Source organism: Prionailurus viverrinus, chromosome D1, assembly GCF_022837055.1.
Source record: "Prionailurus viverrinus isolate Anna chromosome D1, UM_Priviv_1.0, whole genome shotgun sequence".
In the NCBI taxonomy this organism is placed as follows: Eukaryota; Metazoa; Chordata; class Mammalia; order Carnivora; family Felidae; genus Prionailurus; species Prionailurus viverrinus.
In genome coordinates, this window is record NC_062570.1 from 101,795,768 (window position 1) to 101,814,915 (window position 19,148).

General features: G+C 37.0%; 2 protein-coding genes across 2 annotated transcripts; one reads left to right on the forward strand and one right to left on the reverse strand.

The window, feature by feature from the left end:
- Positions 1–1,266: 1,266 nt before the first annotated feature.
- LOC125146835 (olfactory receptor 5AL1-like) lies at positions 1,267–2,208 on the forward strand. The gene has a single exon (XM_047823735.1). The coding sequence runs from the start codon at positions 1,267–1,269 to the stop codon at positions 2,206–2,208; it is 942 nt and encodes a 313-aa protein (XP_047679691.1).
- A 2,452-nt stretch (positions 2,209–4,660) lies between these two features.
- On the reverse strand, positions 4,661–5,620 carry LOC125176703 (olfactory receptor 1038). The gene has a single exon (XM_047878500.1). It carries the CDS (start codon positions 5,618–5,620, stop codon positions 4,661–4,663), a length of 960 nt encoding a protein of 319 aa, XP_047734456.1.
- Positions 5,621–19,148: the final 13,528 nt, after the last annotated feature.

Sequence of the window (19,148 nt, forward strand, 5' to 3'; positions counted from 1 at the left end):
CAGAATTTAAGGGGACAAAGTGCTTTTTATATTTTACTATCTTTTACTTGTCTTGACCATCATGTGCATGCGAAGTAACCTGAGACAATGTGGTGATAAAGGAAAATCAAATTAACTTATCCTCTGCTATGCTTGAGAAAGGAGGGGGGATGATTTCAATTCTGCTAGCTAGCATGCATTCAGAGACCAGCCTGGGTTTATGGAAGTGTTCTGTAACACTTAGTTGTTCTAAAAGTTGCTTCACTTCTATTCACCTTGGGCCATTTAGATACCTGAAGAAGGAAGGTAAAATAATGTCTCCGAATCATTGAAAGCTGTTTGAAATTTGGAAAACTATTCTCTTGAAATTTGGCCAATTATTCTCTGGTGTGCATTTTGCCAAAAGACAAAGCCAGAAAAATCACAGTCCTATATTTCCTTGAAATCAATATTATGGGTGTATTGGAAAAAAAAAGACAATGGATATAAGTAAAAAGAAGAAAATTTAAAGATTATACCAAACAGGATGCCTATAAATAATAGTATTCATATTTTGTTTCTTTCATTTTATATGTTCTGCACTTGATTTTGGTAATTTTTAATATTCTTATAAAATAAAGAATTTGTAATAATTTCATGAGATAAACTTACAACTTAAATCATTTTTATATACGCTGCCAAAGCCACTTACATTCTTTTTTTTTAATGTTTATTTATTTTTGAGAGAGAGAAAGACAGAACATGCATGGGAGAGAGGTAGAGAGAGGGAGACACAGAATCTGTAGCAGGCTCCAGGCTGTGAGCTGTCAGCACAGAGCCCAACACGGGGCTCAAACCCACAAACCAGGAGATCATGACCTGAGCCGAGGTCGGATGCTCAACCAACTGAGCCACCCAGGTGCCCCAAGTCACTTACATTCTTAATGTCCCTTTTTATTTCTTTATATTTAAAGAAAAGTAGAACAAAAATTTTGCCATTTTCTTGATTATAACATTTTAATTGAAATGCTCTCTTTCTACTTATACAGCTCCCTGGTGGATTTTTGTATCACAGAATTTTTCCTGGACCAAATCCTTCACACTGAAAGCATAAGAGAAATCCACACATAATTCTGAGTGCTTATCAATATTCTTCTTTGGCCGAATTTAACATAACACCTTGATGAGCCAGGACTCTCTTCTCACAATTGAATTGATTATTCCTTAAAAGTAAAGATTATTCAGAGCCTGTGCTCTAGATGAGTTTATTGTAGATTTGTTGTTTATTGTTTATTGTTCATCTCTTTCATGGCAAAAGGCAATCAGTCAGCAGTCACTGAGTTTATTCTCTTGGGCCTCACAGATAATCCAGAGTTTCAGGCCATTCTCTTTTGTGTATTCCTATTGATTTACTCAGTTACTGTCCTGGGTAATCTTGGCTTGATTGTGTTAATCCAAATAAGTCCCCAGCTTCACACACCCATGTATTTTTTCCTCTGTCATCTGGCTTTTGTTGATTTTTATGGTGCCTCCACCATCACTCCAAACACCCTTGCAAACTCATTACGTGAAATTAAAAGTATGCCATTTTATGCATGTGCCACTCAAGTGTGTTGCTTTATCACATTTTCAGTTTGGGAATTATTAATGCTGTCTGTCATGGCCTATGATCGCTATGTGGCCATCTGCAACCCTTTACTCTACATCATTCTCATGCCCAGGAAACTCTGCCTCCAAATGGTCACTAGCTCTTATATTTATGGACTCACTGTAGGACTCGTACAAGCAGTGGCTACATTCCACATATCTTTCTGTGACTCTAATGTGGTCAACCAGTTCTACTGTGATGATGTCCCCTTGATTGCTCTGGCTTGCTCTGATACCCAAGTCAAAGAGTTGATGCTGTGGATCATTGCTGGGTTCAATGTGTTCTTTTCTCTTATCATTGTTCTCATATCCTATGTGTTCATTGTCTTCACCATCTTAAAGATCCATTCTGTTGCAGGAAGACATAAAGCCTTTTCCACCTGCGCTTCTCACCTGTTTTCTATTACCATGTATTATGGGACCCTCAGTTTTATGTACCTGCGCCCCAAGTCAAGCCACTCACTGGATAAAGACAAATTTGCCTCAGTGTTCTATGCAGTGGTGATTCCCATGTTAAACCCATTGATCTACAGCTTGAGGAATCAGGATGTAAAAAAGGCTTTCAAGAAAATCTTTGACAAAGCACATTCTGATAATAGATAATCAGTTGTGCTGTTCCTAAAGAAACGCTGGAAATTAGGAATTTTAAACGAAGGCTTGTGCACGGGACAGTGCCAGGAAGTGTAGAAAGCTTTGTCTTCTGAAGCTCAGTTCCCTGACTCTATTTCCTTGAAAATAGGCCTTTCTTGTTTCTGCTTACACATAGTAGACATTTTATAAATGTTTATTTGTTTAACTGTTGAATTCTAAAAAAAGAGATGAAAACAGCCCATTCTGTTTTTCCATGAGATGCTTCAACAATAGAGGTGAAGAATAAAGCACCTTAAAATCATAACTTGATCTTATTTCACTATGATATGGGGAATTTTAGGTTGTCTTCACAGACATCAACCATGCACATATGATTGAAAATACCAGGCAAGATTTTCCTCCATAGTTGAACCGAAGTGAAAAAATAACAAGGTGTTCGGTTGAAGGGTTTGGGTTTGAAAATGCCTGAAAAGTGACCTTTCTCTTTACTTTAAATGTCCCTGTTGATACGGTTGAACGTTTTTCATAAGACCTCATTTTTTTAGAGCAGTTTTAGTTTTACCACAAACTGTAGGTCTGAATTTCCTTACCTACAAACGAAGGATGGTTTTGATGTTTTTATGTGTTTTGTACGTGACATGTGAGAATGTATCCATCCGTATAGATACACCCACCAGGAAAAGTGTGGTGAATAGAAACACCACACTGCTCTGTCAAACCTACTTTAAAAATATAAGATTTCATGCAACTCACAAAGTTCTCTAGCACCTCAAAGAGCATGTCTGCACTATGTTCACATTAAGTGCAGAAGGGGAAATAATCATCTGCATGACAGGTTGCATTCTATATAATTACTGCAACTATCACAATTTCCTTCTAAAGTGGAAAAATAAGAAGATAATATTAAGAAACCAGGGGCTCCTGGGTGGTTTAGTCGGTTAGGCATCTGACTTCAGCTCAGGTCATGATCTCTGTGAGTTTGAACCCCGTGTCGGGCTCTGTGCTGACAGCTCAGAGCCTGGAGCCTGCTTTGGATTCTGTGTCTCCCTCTCTCTGCCCCTCCCCTGTTCATGACTCTGTCTGTCTGTCTGTCTCTGTCTCTGTCTCTCTCTCTCTCAAAAGTAAATAAAGATTTAGAAAAAAGAAACTAATTTAATTGCTTTTTGTGAATACTAAAATGATAAAATCTTACAAATTACTGTTTTCATTAAGTTTTATGGCATGATCCTATAACATTCATTGAATACATCACAGGCACACAGAAATAACCTTATAACTTAAGATTATTTCTATCTGAACAAATGTTCAGGTACACTGAACTTATTAATTCATTTAATAACATAATTTGTTGTAAACAAATACCTCCCATTATATTTAAAAATCAGAGGGGGTGCCTGGGTGGCTCAGTTGGTTAAGTGTCCGACTTCGGCTCAGGTCATCGCGGTCTGTGGGTTGCGAGGCTCGCGTCAGGCTCTGTGCTGACAGCTCAGAGCCTGGAGCCTGTTTCGGATTCTGTGTCTCCCTCTTTCTCTGACCCTCCCCTGTTCATGCTCTCTCTCTCTCTCTCTCTCTCTCTCTCTCTCTGTCTCAAAAATAAATAAATGTTAAAAAAAAATTTAAAAATCAGATAATGACCATTTAAGATTAGATCATCTGTATTGCAGTATCTTTCCTAACATCTACAATGTTAAGAAAGAAAAATGCAAATAAACTTACATTTGCATTTAGAATTGTCATATTACTAGTGATGTGAACTTAGGCACTTTACATATAACTGAGACCCAGAAGTAAACCCTCAGACATTTCTTAGGTTTATTTTATTGTATTAGGTAGGAGTGCTTGATTCAGTGCCTGGAAGCTAGTAGAAACCTGACCAGGCTTTGTCCTTCTTTCTTCAAGACTGATAAGCTTTTGAGAGCTCGGTGAATTAATCTTTAATTATATACAACAAACATTTATATAACAAACATATACATACCACTTGTTATCACAGGATATTTTTGTAAGCACTTCATAAATATTAACTCGTTTCATCTTTAAAACAAACCAATTAGTAGGGTCCTCTTATTTTCTAGAATTAGAAACAGAGACACAGTTTAAGCCGATTGTCCAAGGGGTCATAGTTAATAGAGGAAAGGCTTGGCATTCAAGCTCAGGCAGCCTTCCTTCCAGAATAGTAAGTTCTACCAAAGACACGCTGCTACCTTTGCTTGAGCTACACAAAGGTGTGTTTGAGGGTGTATTTGAACATAATTTCAGTGGTCTGTCAAGGCTGCAGTGGCCTGAACCAGACTCTTTGGATCATGCTGACTTCCCAGAATTGGCCTGGGTTCTTGTAGAAAAAGTCAAGGTTAGCTGAACTACAGTCACATTTTTAGTTGATTGGGAAAGAATTACAAGAAATATCAGGAGGAGGAAGTTTGATTTATTTACCCTCTTGTATTAAATTAAGCATTCATTATGCTTATTTTCTTAACTTTAACAGCTTTAAGGTTTCACAACCTTTATCCAAGGCTTTCCTTGAGGCATCTTTAACCTCTTTGTTCCTTAGACTATAGATCAGGGGGTTCAACATCGGGATCACCACCGTGTAAAATACAGACGCCATTTTGTCCGTGTCCAGGGAGTGATTTGATTTGGGCTGTAGGTACATAAAGATCAAGGTGCCGTAGAAAATAGTGACAGTCACCATATGGGAGCCACAGGTGGAAATGGCCTTGCGTCGCCCCTGAGTAGAGCGGATCCTTAAGATGGCAGCAATGATAAAGATGTAGGAGGTGAGAACAATGGAAGAGGAGCAGATCATATCAAAACCAGCAAAGGCAAAGATCAGAATTTCCTTCACGTGTGTGTCTGAGCAGGCCAGAACCAAGAGAGGAAGGTCATCACAGTAGAAATGGTTAATTACATTGGGGCCACAGTAAGTTAGATGGAAGGTGATAATGGTATGGAATAGGGCAACCAGAAAGCTGTATATATACGGAACTGCCACTAATTGAATGCAGAGTCTTTTTGACATCAGGGTTGAATAGTGCAGGGGACTACAGATGGCCACGTAGCGATCATAGGCCATAGAAGCCAACAGGAAACACTCGGTGATCATGAAGGTGAGAAAGCAGCCCAGTTGTGTTGCACAAGCATAGAAAGGAATAGTGTTGATTTCCACAACAAAATTCACCATCATCTTTGGTGTGATAGCAGAGGAGTAGCAAAGGTCAACAAAGGCCAAGTGACTGAGGAAATAGTACATAGGCGAGTGGAGTCGAGCATCAATCCTGATTAAAGTTATCAACCCCAGGTTGCCCAGCACTGTGACCAGATAGATGATGAAAAACACCACAAAGCATGGGGCCTGAAGCTCTGGTTGGTCTGTGATTCCCTGGAGAATGAATTCAGTGACATGGGTGATATTGGTCTCAGCCATTTATTTAAGTGAATTTTACTGATTTCACTCCAAGTTGAAGAATAAAAATGGCACTTCTCATGGCCCCTGCCAATGTTGGCAAAAGGTGATCGCTAGTGTCGTCTTGCCTTGAATTGTGTTTTCTTGTGGGCAAAAATTACACCTTATATCTTGAATAACAAGCAGAGGACTCTTGCCTCAGGGAGAGGAGTCCTTTACTCTCACAATAGCCTTCTTAAATGTTGTTTTGCCTTGTAATTTTAGAAAATATGGAACGGTGCTGGTTAAAATTGTAATGCTACCTGAAAGAAAACACTTGAGACAATAAACACTAACATTTCAGCATTTTTGCTGCCACTATCTTTTCTCTGTATTTATAAATATGGCAGCACAAAAATGTGTAACTCATAAATGAAGCTATTTTAACTTTTTTCAACATATTTGCATGTTTCCACAGTCTTAAAAAACATCAAAATAATCTACTATGACTTACTTGCTTTCCTATATCCCCTCCTTCACTTACATAGACTAAGTACTTGAGGCTGTAGAAACTAGAAGAAAATTAATCAGAAATATAGAAGAAACATGCAATTTTATTTGTATAGCAATTAGGGACTCATTATTTTTTTCCAATTCAAAATTCACAACATTCTAATGTTTCTTGTCCAAAGAATTGACATTAATTAAGTAATCTATCATATAACTTGTTAAACTACAGGGAGATAGCCATCTTTCCCCGTAAACATGTGTCTGTATACTCCAAGGGTTTAAAATATCAAAGCACTTACTCTATTAGGTTCTAGACATATCAACAACATAGCCTGAGGAAATAATCAGCGGCAAGCAGAGTTTAATAGAAACATGTATAGCTAGGTGGAGTTCTTAATGCATGCTTCAAAATAATTGCAACTCTTTCTAGTTCTACCAGCCTTAAAAAGAGGACTAATCTCATTAAGCTCAATATTAGCCTATTTGAATTTAGTTTTGTCCTTTGCTTTATATTCTACAGAATATAACTACAAAATATTAATAAAGAAAGGCACCTTGAGAAATTCATCATGTCTACTGCCTTCATATTTCAAATTTTATTTTTTTCTACTGTCATTATGTACCTGCTGCCACTGAAGGCTGTTCTTATCAGATACTCTATTTTTTGTCATACATGAATTAACTTATGCCAGTCTCTTGCTAATGCTATGACAAAGGTTCTATCCCAACATCCCTGATTGACATTTGCAAAAACCCAGGCTTATGGCTGTGGTCAGAATAGGTGGTATAATGTGAGTGTGGCTGGGTTTGTTTGAAAGCAGAGCCCAGGGGGTGCCTGGGTGGCTCAGTAGGTTAAGCAGAGGACTCTTGATGTTGACTCAGGTCATGATCTCATGGTTGGAGAGATCAAGCCCCGTGTTGGGCTCTGTGCTGACAGAATGGAGTCTGCTTGGGATTCTCTCCCCCCCACCCTTTCTCTGCCCCACTTCTCATTCACATGCATGCATGTGCTCTCTTCCTCTCTCTCTCAAAATAAATATAAACTTAAAAAAAAAAGCAGAGCCCATATTCCTAATTATCATGCTACGCTGCCCAAAGTGCATGGCTTGCTCTTTTACTTTAATCACTAGGATAGAATTTTAAATCTGGAAGACGTATTCATTTTTCTGTAATATCAAACAAAATGTTTCAAACTTGGAGAAGACAAATACGAAAATGGTATTTTTTTTTAAGAGTCCTGGGCTTTCTATGCAGTTTGCCAAAGTAAAATTGCAGGAATCTGAGCTTTGAAAAAGTTATCAAGTAATGCTGTCCATTCTGCTAAATAACTGTTTCATTCAAGAATATTCAGAATTAAGGCCTCTCTTACTTGCTTATAGGGCTTGAACGCATTGAACGTTTTCTCACAAAGTCTTTTATTTCAATTCCATATGTGAAGTTATAATGTCAAACTTAATTGAAAATAATTATAAGACTGCCATGAGATGTATAAGTAAAGGAGACCTTCACTGAAAAAAATGGTGTCAGAGGAAAAGACCCATTTATAATTTGATAATATTTTACATAAAACAGCAAAGTCCATCTGTGCATTAGAATTTCTTATATCATTGCTTTTATTAACTTGAGGATTTGTGGTGGTTACAAGGTGCATGTCAAACAAAATCAGAGGGAACCTTTTGAGAAGAAAAATGCATCAATTAAAGCATTAAGTATGGTGGTTATTTACTATTAATCAGAATATTTATGCACCACATTACTGCTAGAAGAACAAAGTTTACAGTGGAGGTGCCTATTAAGGAAGAGTTTTGGATTCCTAACTCAAGAAACTTAAATCACCTAGAAATAAAATTACTTATAAGCATCTGTTAAAGTTCTCATAAAATTCAGCATTTATGATTTTGTATCTACTTTAGAACTCTATGGGTTATTTTATCAATCCCCCTAATTTTTCAAAAGTAATTATTTTTCTCATAGCTTCCAATTACTCTCAGTAGGTTGTTCTGAAGCGACCACTATTTCAAAGTATTACTAATATTTCTGTCATTTCCACATCTCTGGAATAGGGAAGTCCTCAAAATCATTGATGTATTTCACCTAAAGATTTATTTAAGAAGCATTGTTGTTTCTTGTTTCATTGCATCCTTCCTGAAGTGGGTTTTTCCTGGAACTTTATGGCACATTGGAAATGCCTATGAAGTTTTTAACTCAATGTCCCGGTACCCCCCACCAATTTAACCAGAACATTTGGGCCGTACCCAGGCATCAGCATTTGCAAAGCCCCCTAGGTGGTTCCAATGTACAGACATGTTTGGGAATAAGTAGCCTGAAGAACGAATTTGTTAGAATGGCCAGCAGAGATCAACCATTCTTTGAAACTTAGTTTTACTTCTCTTTTGGGTTTGTTTGCCTGGCCTATGGCTGAATTAGTTTGAATACTAATGACTCCACCAATGCAGTGGAATTCAAACTGCAGTATGGCTGTTTCTACTGATGTGAAAAGACTCACCAAGGGTTATGTGGGCAAGAATACTTTGAAGAAAATTAATTTACAGGTCCTCCATTTTTTTTATCTGTTCCTTTCCAAATATCATTTGCCTGAGAAGGCACTTGTACTCTTGGTTTTTGTTTGTATCGTCCCTTTTCAAAACCCACACTTCTCACACTTGACAAATGAAAGGCATATCTCTCACCCATCTGGAATCCTATTATGTTTCGTGGCTCCAACATTTGGGCATTTAGATGATTCTTTTCAGATCAACCTATAAATATGCCCCTGGTTCTTAATAAATTCAATTTCAAATGAAAATTAAATATATATTGAATAATTATCCACCAACAATGGACGTATATAGATGATTTTAATCATTTAATTGTGATAATAACTCAAATAGAAATATTTTACCACAATAACATATAGAAGCTATAGAATCTATTATTACAAAAATTAAATTCTAATCAGTGTGTGTATATTTGAATTTCAGAGAAGCAAAGCAACCAGGGAAATAGTTACATTATATAATATAATAAAATACATTATTATGGTAAAAATTGAATGGACAAATGAATTGAAAGAGAAAAAAAAAGAAATGCTCTATTCTCTCTAATTGTACAAAGGAGTCTCTGTGTTTTCAATGGATGATGACAATTATTGGTTACAATAATATTACACTATTTTTAATGAATTTAACTTTATATAGACATATATATGTATGTATGTAAAAATTCATATATATAAATATACAATGCCAATATTTATAATATAAAATTATCTTTTGTACTTATTTAAACTATTGGTGAAACATTTTAGGTGTTTACTTAACTATATATAATGAGGCAAATACTTTTTATTTTTAGTTATTTGAGTACGAAGATTAATCAGTAATAATCATTTTTATTTCTTTCTGGTAGTTGACTACTTTGTTAACAACTAGCAACTTCATTTATTTGATTCTCCATCATCTGTCTTTGTAGATTCCATTTTGCCCATCCAGTTTCTCAAAACACCGTTGCAAAACAAATTAAATATTTCCTTTATACTAATTCTTAAAGGCTTTGCCTTGCTTATTAAGGATTAGGGATGTATCTCTGACGTTCTACACAGGCTTTGGCAATTAACACAATGGCAAGCTTTGCACAGAGAAAGTGTGAAAAGAAGAAGGAAATAGTTATTGGGAAACATCTTCTTTCCTATCCACAGCTCTATTAGTCAATAAATTGACTTGATTTACTTGGGGTCTCATCTTATCCAGGTCCTGCTCCCTGCTTTATAAGGGTCTGTATAGCTTTTCCAAGCCAAGCATCCTTCATCCTTCACCAAGCTTGGTTTCCTCCCCAGAGGTGACCATCTTACAAAGGCACACTGCACACCATCAGTGTACTGGGCATACAGATGTACATATTGGAGACATTGTCACTTCTTTAGCCATAAGATGCTACCTCTGTGTATCCCAAAACACGTACAACTGACATGGCATGACATGACATGACATGACAAGATGTGACGTGACGTGATGTGACATGACACGACATGAAAAAGGGTGAGGAAGCACTTGGTGTGAGTCTGACTGCCTTAAAGCCCTGCTTGAGGCCAAACACCTCTTCTGAGAAGGAATATTAGAAAAATGAAATACCAGGGGCACCTGGTTAAGCCAGGTTAAAGGTCCGACTTTGGTTCAGGTCACGATCTCACAGTTCCTGGGTTCCAGCCCGGAGTCAGTCTCTGTGCTGACAGCTCAGAGCCCAGAGCCTGCTTCAGATCCTGTCTCCCTCTCTCTCTCTGCCCTTCCCCCACTCATGTCCTGTCTTTCTCAAAAACAAATACACATTAAAAAAATTTAAAGTCAAATGAAATACTAGTGGATTTCTATTTTATTTCAGGTTTCAAAAATTACAGTGAGTATCCATTCTTTATTTAAAAGGGAAATTTTTACCATATATCTGGTGTTTTCCAAGAATAGAAAAACATTGTTACCATTACTTCAGTTTAGAAACATTCCTGGTCACCCACTCTTATAAGAGAATTTTAGACAAGAGAGCCACCTGCCTTTATATCTCTCCTCGGTTGGCCATATAACAACTAGCTTTTACGAGTACTGCTGTAGAGGAGAGGGTGGTTCTAGATGGCCTGGATAACTCAATATGAGGTCATTTAAGGAGTGTGTGTGTGAGAGAGAGAGAGAGAGAAAGAGAGAGAGAGAAGGGAGACAGAGAGGGGGCAGGAGGGAAGGGCAGGGAATTAGAGACAAAGTAGTATTTTAAGTACAAGTAGACATCCTTTAGAAAGTACTGGCAAACAGAGTATGGAACTAAGAAATGTAGTTAGGATGTTATAGGTGTCATCTCTAAAAGCATACTGATTCTGGGGCACCTGCATGGCTCAGGGTAGGTTAAGCATCCTACTCTTGACTTGGGCTCAGGTCATGGTCTTGTTGTTCATGAGTTCCAGCTGCATGTCTGGCTCTGCATTGACAGTGAGGAGCCTGCTTGGGATTCTTTCTCTCTCTCTCTCTTTCTGTCTCTCTCTCTATCTCTCTCAAAACAAATAAATAAACTTAAAAAAATATATTGAAAGCAGATGGATTCCATCAGATACCACAGCTTGCAAAGGGGAGAGGTTCCTAACAGGAAGCTAGGTTATGAGTGGAAGGTTGGCAATTCACTCCATGTACAAATTCCATGACTCACCTGCTTAGCCATGATCCTGGCTCTTAGTGAGCTCATTCTGAAGGTGTTTGGGTGATTTACTAGTTCCTGGATCCCTTCGGGTTTAAATTTGATCCTCTGGAGACATCAGAAAGCTGCAGTATTTATTTTCCTATTTTTCTCAAATTAAGATAAGCTGGACAAATTATATTGGGGAGTCAAAAAATGTTTAATTATCTGTATTCCTGAAGGAACAATTTCCATGAAGGTAAAGGTAGACTATACTACTAGAAACAACACAAAAAGACTGTAAACCTGGTTCATTTGAATAAAAATTCAAGTTTTTTGAGAGGAAAACATCAACCCTTAAATACTGAGTAACTCACTTATGAGACCTTGGACAATGTCCAAATTCTTTCTAAGCTTCAATTTCCTTAATTGTAACATTCAGTAAAAATGGTCCATATTTTATGATTTTGTGAGTATTGAATAAATTAATGTATGGGAAGGACTCAGTAAACTCTACAGTAAATATTAAGTGTTCAAAAGATATTTCCTTTGAAAAGTAAGAGGAGACAAAAAAATAAATGACACCAAAATAACCCAAAAACCTAGTTTCAGATTTTGTCTTTGTGAATCTATACAAGAAGGGAAATGTGTTTTTATGAATGGTGAAATTCAGTTTCTCACCAAATTTCAAACTAGAAAGCCATTTTCAGGTCTAATATACATCATATGTTACTAGATACATGTGCGCATAATACAAAACTCATAGCAGAAGCCAAAACCACTGGAAAATCTGCCTACTGCTTCCAATTTGCCCTGATCATTTGCCCCTTCCAATCCAGCTTTGCCCCCCACCACTGAAGCCGGTTCTTTGTAGCTTGTCTGCCTATCATCTCACTGGTAAATACAACGGACGCTTTTCAACTCTTTGTCGGATTTCCTCTGAAATCTGAAAACATTGTATATGGTCTCACTCCTTGTCATTTGTTAAGCCACACTTTTTTTTTCAGTTTTGTTTCTTTTTTTAATCATGGTAAAAGCACTTTTATATAATATCAAACCCCATAACAACATTGTAACTGCACAATACAGCACTGTCAGCTATAGACAAAATGTAGTACAGCAGAACTCTAGAACTTATTCATCTTACATAATTGACCTTTTCTATCCTTTAACATTCAACTCTTATCTCTCCCACCCCCCTCCTTGGAAACCACCATTCTACTCTTTCTATGAGTCTGACTATGTCAGATACCTCATATCTAACATATGAAGAATAGAATAATGCGGTACTCGTCCTTCTGTAACTGGCTTATTACACTTAGCATAATGTCCTCCAGGCTCATTCATGTTGGCACATATGCAGAATTCCCTTCTTTATTAAGGCTGTATGATATCCCATGGTAGATCCGTGCCACATTTTCTTTATTCGTCACCCATCAGTGGGCATTCAAGTTGTTGCCACCATGTGACTACTGTGAATAATGATGCAAGGAATATGAGGACTCAGATATCTCTTGCAGATATTGATTTCAATTTTGGGGGGATACATATCCAGAAGTGAGACTGATGAATGATACAGTAGTTCTGTTCCCACTTGTTGAGGAACGTCTGTAATGTGGTCAAGAGCATTGATACCATTTTATATTCCTACCAATCATATACAAGGCAATTTCTCTGCATCCTTACCAGCACCAGCCCTTGCTTGCAATTTCTCAAGGCTTTACAACGAATTATTTGCATCATCCTTGATACAAATATTTGAGGTCATCTAATTTGACATGATCATTTAAACAGATGAGGAAACTAAGGCTCCTCGACCTTAAGTAATTTTGTCTCTCAGTTTCCCCCTAAGAGCAAATAAAAGAGCGTCACAGTCGTCATTAACAATAATATCCACAAACTCCTATTTAAGGTCACTTTTATTGCTCCAGACTCCACTCTGTGTGTGTGTGTGTGTGTGTGTGTGTGTGTGACATATTTTATAAATATATTTTTATGTATTATATATAATTATATACAGCAGTACATTTACTTTTCACAACAATCCTGCGACATAAGTGCCGTTATTACTCCCATTTTAGAATGAGGAAACCAGACTACAGAGATTGGGCACCTTGCTCAAGGTCACCCGCTGAGTAAGTGGAAAAGCTGTGTTTTGACTGGCTGTAGAGTCATAACCACTAACTGACATTCCTCTTCCTTCCCTTCTCTGCTCTAAACACAAACAGATTGACTGCATCTCCCAGTCATGGGTGAGGGCTGGCTCTAACTGGATGCAGCCAAAAGGGAGTTGTGACAAGAGGTGAGACTGCACCAGGAGAGGAAGGGCAGGGCACTTGTCCCCTGCCCCTGCTCTCTCCTCGCTTTGGCACCATGTCTCAGACAGCAGATCAACCCTCTGTCCGGCTCCCTCCAGGAGCCCCACATCCACAACCTTGATCCCATCGGGCTCCTACGTCTCCCAAGTCCCTTCAGACCTTTCGGTGATGATGAGGTGGCACCGTTGTTAGGCTCTAGGTGTGTCACTAATCTTTCCTTATTGACGTCTCTTCATTTGAATTATATGGGTTGGTTCTCAAGATTCTGATCAACAATTCTCTAACTGCATTGCAATCAGGCTCATTTTGTGGTTGTTTTTGAAAACTAAATGCTTTGGGAATTTGTTAGGAAGCAAGATTACGTCTATTTATTTAAGTGAGAGTGCGTACATTCTAAGACCTTTGGAAAAATCAAACACTTCGGCCAGGACTTAAAGAACAGACACGATTACCATTCCTAGAAATAGGGAAATGATCTGTGAGGTGCATGGATCTTTACTATCTGCTTAAGATATGAACTCTTTACATTTTATCCATGTAATCAAAATTATTTATCTTAAGTGAGATCTGTATAGATATGAGGAAGAAAAAACATCTCTTGACAACTGCCAGGTGGGCCCTGATCTGGTACTAAAAGTTAAGCTGTACTATCATATCAATAATATTATTGATAATAATATTGCTAATAAATTAATATCAATAATACCAATAATATCACAAACACCAACATGAGAAAAGTTTACTTGGTAACAGTAATGAAACAAGACAAAAACAGGGTCACTCAGTAATAGTGTCAGAGATCTAGACAAAATCAAGAACACTGCCTAGACCACAAAAATGGTCCAACATTCTTTTCCTCTGGCTACTGTAAGGGACTGTTGCTTCATTACCAATTAAAGCTTTATCCCTACTCCAATTTGTCCGTGTTCTGTATAGGAACTATTAACGTATCAAATCATAAAAACGTGTCACTCCATGACAATACCCAATCCAGAGTGCCACCATGCTTTCTTGAACCCTACTCTAAATAACCTCACAGAGTGCAATCCCACAGCAAGCTTGATTCCCGTGGTGTACAACGTCCATTGTTAAAACACACAAAAGTAACACAACTTTTACCAGAGATTGTTCCTGGTGATCTTTGCCTGGAGCACACTGACAGATGAAATGGAGTGAATTCTGGGATTTATTTATTTGGAAATAAAGATATATTTATTTGGAAATAAAGATGTATTTATTTCCAAATAACTTTGGGGGCTAATGTATGAGGTAAGTAAGAAGTATGGATAACATATACCTGACCATTGGGCACCTGGGTGGCTCAGCCAGTTAAGCGGCTGACTTTGACTCAGGTAATGATCTCATGGTTGGTGAGTTCAAGCCCCATATTGGCCTCGCAAAGCCCACTTCAGATCCTCTGTCCCCTCTCTCTCTGCCCACCCTCACTCTCTCTCTCTCAAAAATAAACATTTCATATATATATATATATATATATATATATATATATATATATACCTTATCATGAATGGAGACACTGAAGCTGGACAATTGTTATTGGGGTAAGGATTATTGTATCAAATCTTCTCATTCTGTATATGTTTGAAAATGTCCATAATAAAAATGGTTATTAATAATAATTAGTCCATTTACTGAAAGGAGAAAAATGTTTTAAAAATTGTAAGTAGTCATATTAGTTGGGAGGGTTAAAATATCAGTACACATCTATTAAAAATATGATCATAGGGGTGCCTGGGTGGCTCAATTGGTTAAGCTTCCAACTCTTGATTTCAGCTCAGGTAATGATCTCAAGTTCATGGGCTTGAACCCCTTATGGGGCTCTGCACTGAGAGCATCTAACCAGCTTGAGATTCTCTCCATCCTTCTGTCTACCCCTCCCCCACTCACACTCTCTCTGTCTCTTTGAAGTATTATCACAGAGGCCAAAAAATCTGTAGAATGGGAAGATAGCAGACATAGATTTTTTTTAAAGAAAGAAATAAAAATATGTTTCACAAATAATGTGATCAGCAAAAACCAAGGAAATCAGTGAATCGGAATAATAAAATTTCACCAGAAATAGCACCTTTATATACTAGAAATGTGAAAAACACAATAGGAAAAGATTTATGAACAATATTGTGAGGTGTATTATGTATGTGTGTATTAGACTAATACATACATTAAAAATATTCACATAAAAAATCACTAAGGAAATACAATTTTTGCCTTAGAAATAATAATAATCTCCGATGTTGTTTCTTTTCTCTTAGATCATTTTTTCTAATAGTTCCATTATTTACTAAAAATTATTAAAATTATTTATTTTTTTATATTATTTTCCAAGTAGCTTAGAGTCCAATGAGAGAGACAGACATGGAAAATCTATATTATAATGTAGGATGAAAAATACAATAGTGACATAAAGAAGAAACGGAGTATCCTGCAAAATGATCATTCAACATTCTTCCCCCTTTGGGGAGAATCAGGTAAAGAGAAAATTGTGAATTGCCTGAAAATTTTACCGAGATGTTAACTGTGACGTTGTACTAGGAAGGTGAGAAGGTATTAGCCATTACAGACAGGAAAAGCTGTGGGAAAGTATTTCAGTGACGCAGGATATGCAGAGACAAGATGTGTAGCCACAGTCAAAGAAGGAGAGGCATTTTATAGTGGACAGTGAGAGAGAAAAAGCAGGGGAAATTAGAAAAGACAGCCAGGGCCATGAACACACAACATTGTAAATCATACTAAACAGTTTTGCCTGAACCTCATAACAGACACGATAGAAATGCCTTCTATACAAGATTGATATATCAGATGCATTTCAAAAGCTCCCTCAAAAAAAAAAAAAACATAATGGCTTAACATTATGGAATTACATGCAATGAATTTGAAAGGGCCTGGTATGTAGAAACATTAAAACTTGTGGAATTTGAAATAAATAAAAAAGAAAACGACATGTTGAAGCTGATGTGTACACCTCGAAAAATGAGAGAATTTAGGAGTGTGATTGATAGTTTACTATTCCCTGGGAGTGAGGCAAAATCCATTGTTTGAGTGAGATTCTTGTTTGGGGGAGAATAAGAGTTTCTTTTTGATCACTATGTATGTGGACCTTTTTAGTACCTTGCCAGGCACATAATAAGCACCAACAAATTCTCATCACTGTTATTATTATGATCATTATCATGCTACTCATAACCATTGCAACATCACCAACTTGCAGTTTGCAAAGCGATTTAATAGCCATTATGAGTTAACGCCCCAAAGTAGCCCTGTGCGACAAGTTAGTATTTTCATTTCTTAATTTAGGCTCGGAATTTATTTCCTTCCCAAGAGCACACAGGTAGGTAGTAGAAGGGCCTGTGTGCAAACGTAGATCTGGCTTCACATCCCCTTTTCTTCCCCCTACACTACTTCGTCTCCCGGAGGAGGGTGGTTTAAGGTAGAGGAAATGGCCATCCCTGAGGAATCAGATGATTAATTTCACACACTCACACTAAACTGTAGATTCATTCATCCTAGGCTGAAACTTTAAGTTTGCTGAGGTGGGTTTCAATTAAAACGTCCCCATGAAAAAGCTGAAACCTAGTCATTTTAATAAGGCCCCTTGAAACTGATTAGCAAGTAGTCTACTTGAAGCAATGCCCGTAGGGAATTGATTGCAACCAAGAGTTTTATAATAAGACACAGAGAGACAGTTTCATCATCAACGCTGAAGCAAACTCTGACTTGGTTTTTTTTCTTAATGACCACCAATTATTGAATTAAAATCACCAGATGAACAATGGTGGTGACAGAAGCTGACATTTTTCTTGACTTCTCAGATATGCAGAACCTTTGTAGCCTGAGTAAAAATGGAAATGCTAACTAATCACTTTCATATTCTGTAGTAGGGAGGGCAATAGGCCCTCTGGAACTTCTCGATCCTGTCAAGATACTGCATAGTCACCAGGAACATGTAACTTGGAAACATAATCAGTAATGGAAATCGTTCAAGTTCCGTGTCAAACTATTACTTTTTTCACAATTACCATTTTGACATGTGCTGTGACCAGACAGTCCTGCTAGAATGCACTGAAGGAAAATAGTGGCTATTAAATCCTTCAGTGAACAAAGAAAGCCAAAAGAGTCCACGAGGCAAAAGCCTACTCAAAAGAAGAGAAGATAGAAATATGAAATAGAAAACATGCATACTAGCGGTGAAGTGTGGGATATGAGACACGTGCACACTTGGGATGCAAGTGACCGTCTCTGAGCTGCAATAATTAGGTGAAGCCTTGGTTTCTGCAAACCTTCTGAATGTGCATTATAGGCTGAGCTATAAGAAGATACTCAGGGCTATGTCTGATCATTTTCTAGAAACAGAACAGGACCCAAAAACCTCATCAATGCAAACATTATATTAAAAGGTATCAAACTGTCACTCCATGAAAAACAAATAAACGTGCTTGGAGGAAGAAATCAAATTTGCGCTTTAAAAGTATCAGGCAAGGGGCACCTGACCTGGGTGGTTCAGTTGGTTAAGTATCTGACTCTTGAATTTGGCTCAGGTCATGATCCCAGGGTCATGGGGTTGAGCCTGAGGGCGCTGAGGGTGGAGGCTGCTTAAGACCCTCTCTCTCTCTCTTTGCTCCTCTCTCCCCTCTTGCACGCACGCATGCTCTCTCTCTAAAAAATAAAAATAATAAAAAATACAAGTATCAGGGGAGTAACAGCATAAGTGTGTGTATTTAAATAAAAACTGAAAAAAAAAAAAGAAAGACATGTGGAAGATTATTCATTAAGTGCCAAACTGGGTAAAGAAAAAAAAAAGGCTTATGTAAATTGAGTTAGGGATTAAAAATACAAGGAAAAAAGAACAAAACAGAAGTCTTGTTTTAGCTGTTTTTTCTTTTTCTGTAGTTCCTGACAAAAATAGGGACCTAATAAAGAATTATTGAACAATATAAATAAATCTCTCAGAAAATTTTTGGCAACTTGATCCTAGAAGTGGCAAGCTTATAATTTTAAAATGGTGTTTCCTCTTTTATTATATTTATTTAATCATTAGATTAAATAATGGATCTTATTGGTAAGTAATTGGATTTTACTCTGGTAAGATATAAATTTCTAATATTTACATATTATTAAATATTTAAAATATAAATGACTAATTTACATTTTACCAATGATTAAATAAATAAATAAATATAGAGTAAAACTTCGATTTGTGAGCACAACTTGTTCCAGAAACGAGCTTATAATCCAAAGCACTTGTATATGAAAGAGAATTTCGAGAACCATTGGCTCAGTTGTGATCATGTGACATTCGGCATCACGTACTACTTGTATCACATGACATCGCTTATTTATCAAATTAAAATTTATTAGAAACGTTTGCTTGTCCTGCAGAATACTTGCAGGTGCAATTCAAGGTTTTAATCCATATTTATTTAATCATAAAAGAGAAAACACCGTTTTTAAGGAGTGAATCAGGCAAAGTGATATATATAATATATATATATTATATATATATGTAATTATTAATGTTAGTGCAGAAACAATACAGCAGTGTTGGGAATCAAATTTACTGAGTTTCTAGTTAGTAT